Source organism: Austrofundulus limnaeus, unplaced genomic scaffold (genome assembly GCF_001266775.1).
Source record: "Austrofundulus limnaeus strain Quisiro unplaced genomic scaffold, Austrofundulus_limnaeus-1.0 Scaffold2, whole genome shotgun sequence".
Taxonomy (NCBI): Eukaryota; Metazoa; Chordata; class Actinopteri; order Cyprinodontiformes; family Rivulidae; genus Austrofundulus; species Austrofundulus limnaeus.
The window spans coordinates 367,480-369,275 of NW_013952404.1; the positions used below are offsets into that span (position 1 = coordinate 367,480).

Genomic DNA, 1,796 nt, shown 5'->3' on the forward strand with positions numbered 1-1,796 from the left:
GGTCTATTTTGGTGGAAAAATTATTTTTTTTAAAGAAAAATATATTTTTTTAGACTTGAGGAAAAATATTTGTTTAAAAAAAGAATACTGACATAAAAACCTCGAGACTTGATTTAAAAAGAGAGTAAAAATTTATTTTACTTAGTTGTTTTTTGGCCAATTAAAATTAAACAGTGAGTTCTAACAACCAATCAGATGCGTGGCACGATTTGACTGACAGCTTGCTTGTCCAATTGCGTGCGCGCAGTCGACCGTTAAGAACGCTTCGCTTCTACCTCAGTGTTCATTTGTGGAGTGCTGCTGGAGAGTCTGTTGAAGTATTTTGTTTGGTGTCCGACTAAGTTGTTTCTTTTTTATTCTTGATAAAAATGAGAGAGATTGTTCATTTGCAGGCTGGCCAATGCGGCAACCAAATCGGAGCGAAGGTAAGAGAGACACCGGGATGTGAAAAACGATGGATTCAAAGTTAGAATCAGTTTCCGCGGGCTGCTAAACTTATCGTTAGCTTACTTAGCAAAAATAATAACGGTTAACAGCGTTTGGGTTGGGCTTTAGCTGCTTAAGTCAATCGAGTTATCCTATATATTTACCGTTTTAATATATATTTTCTTATTTTTGTGTTTTTGTAGTTTTGGGAGGTGATAAGCGACGAACACGGCATCGACCCGACCGGGACCTACCATGGGGACAACGACCTGCAGCTGCAGCGGATCAACGTGTATTACAACGAGGCCTCAGGTTGAACTTAGCTTCTTTTGCTAAGCGTTCTTAGCTACACGGTTAGATCAGATAATTTGTGAGACTGAAGGTTAATGCATTACCTTCACGGCAAACCCCCCATAAGCTCTGTGTTTATCCAGCAGAGGGTCTTCAACCTCCGTTTGTTCAATTCAATGGTTTCTATGGATCAGTTCACAAGATACAAGCTAACAAAGTCTACCACAATTACTCCACTTTAATCACTCACCTTACTTAAAATCAGACAATTAATGCATAAAAAGGTTAGCGTTTAATTGTGAAAAGATAGTAATGAGGTGAACATTTGACTGCATAATGTAAATTTATAATAAAGCACAGAGTCAGTATTAAATGATTAATATAAATTTTGTTTAGACCTTTTCTGCATATTTTTATTTCCCAGGAGGCAAGTATGTTCCTCGTGCAGTTCTGGTGGACCTGGAGCCTGGCACTATGGACTCTGTGAGGTCTGGTCCTTTCGGTCAGCTGTTCAGACCTGACAACTTTGTCTTTGGTGAGCATTTTAGTTTGAAAAATAGCAGTTTTACACATTTACGTACGCTACAATATCTTAGTTTTTGTGTGTCACAGGCCAGAGTGGAGCTGGTAATAACTGGGCTAAAGGCCACTACACTGAGGGAGCTGAGCTGGTGGACTCTGTTCTGGATGTGGTGAGAAAAGAGGCCGAGAGCTGCGACTGCCTCCAGGGTTTCCAGCTCACGCACTCTCTGGGAGGAGGCACAGGTTCTGGCATGGGTACGCTYCTCATCAGTAAGATCCGAGAGGAGTACCCGGATCGCATCATGACCACTTTCAGTGTTGTGCCCTCACCTAAGGTTCGTAGAATTCATTCAAATACGTTCAGATGAAATGTTTGTCCCTCTTCCATCTTCCTTTGTTCCTCTTCCAGGTGTCAGACACGGTGGTGGAGCCCTACAACGCCACGCTCTCTGTCCACCAGCTGGTGGAGAACACAGATGAGACCTTCTGCATCGATAACGAGGCCCTGTATGACATCTGCTTCCGTACTCTGAAACTCACCACACCCACCTACGGTG

General features: G+C 42.2%; 1 protein-coding gene across 1 annotated transcript; it reads left to right on the forward strand.

The window, feature by feature from the left end:
• Positions 1–273: 273 nt before the first annotated feature.
• On the forward strand, positions 274–1,722 carry LOC106518348 (tubulin beta-4B chain; the record flags this gene model as incomplete). Its single annotated transcript, XM_014009612.1, is given in 5 exon segments — positions 274–425; positions 630–738; positions 1,142–1,252; positions 1,330–1,574; positions 1,649–1,722. Coding segments are annotated over 5 exon segments (596 nt in total), but the record flags the coding sequence as incomplete, so codon positions are not given.
• Positions 1,723–1,796: the final 74 nt, after the last annotated feature.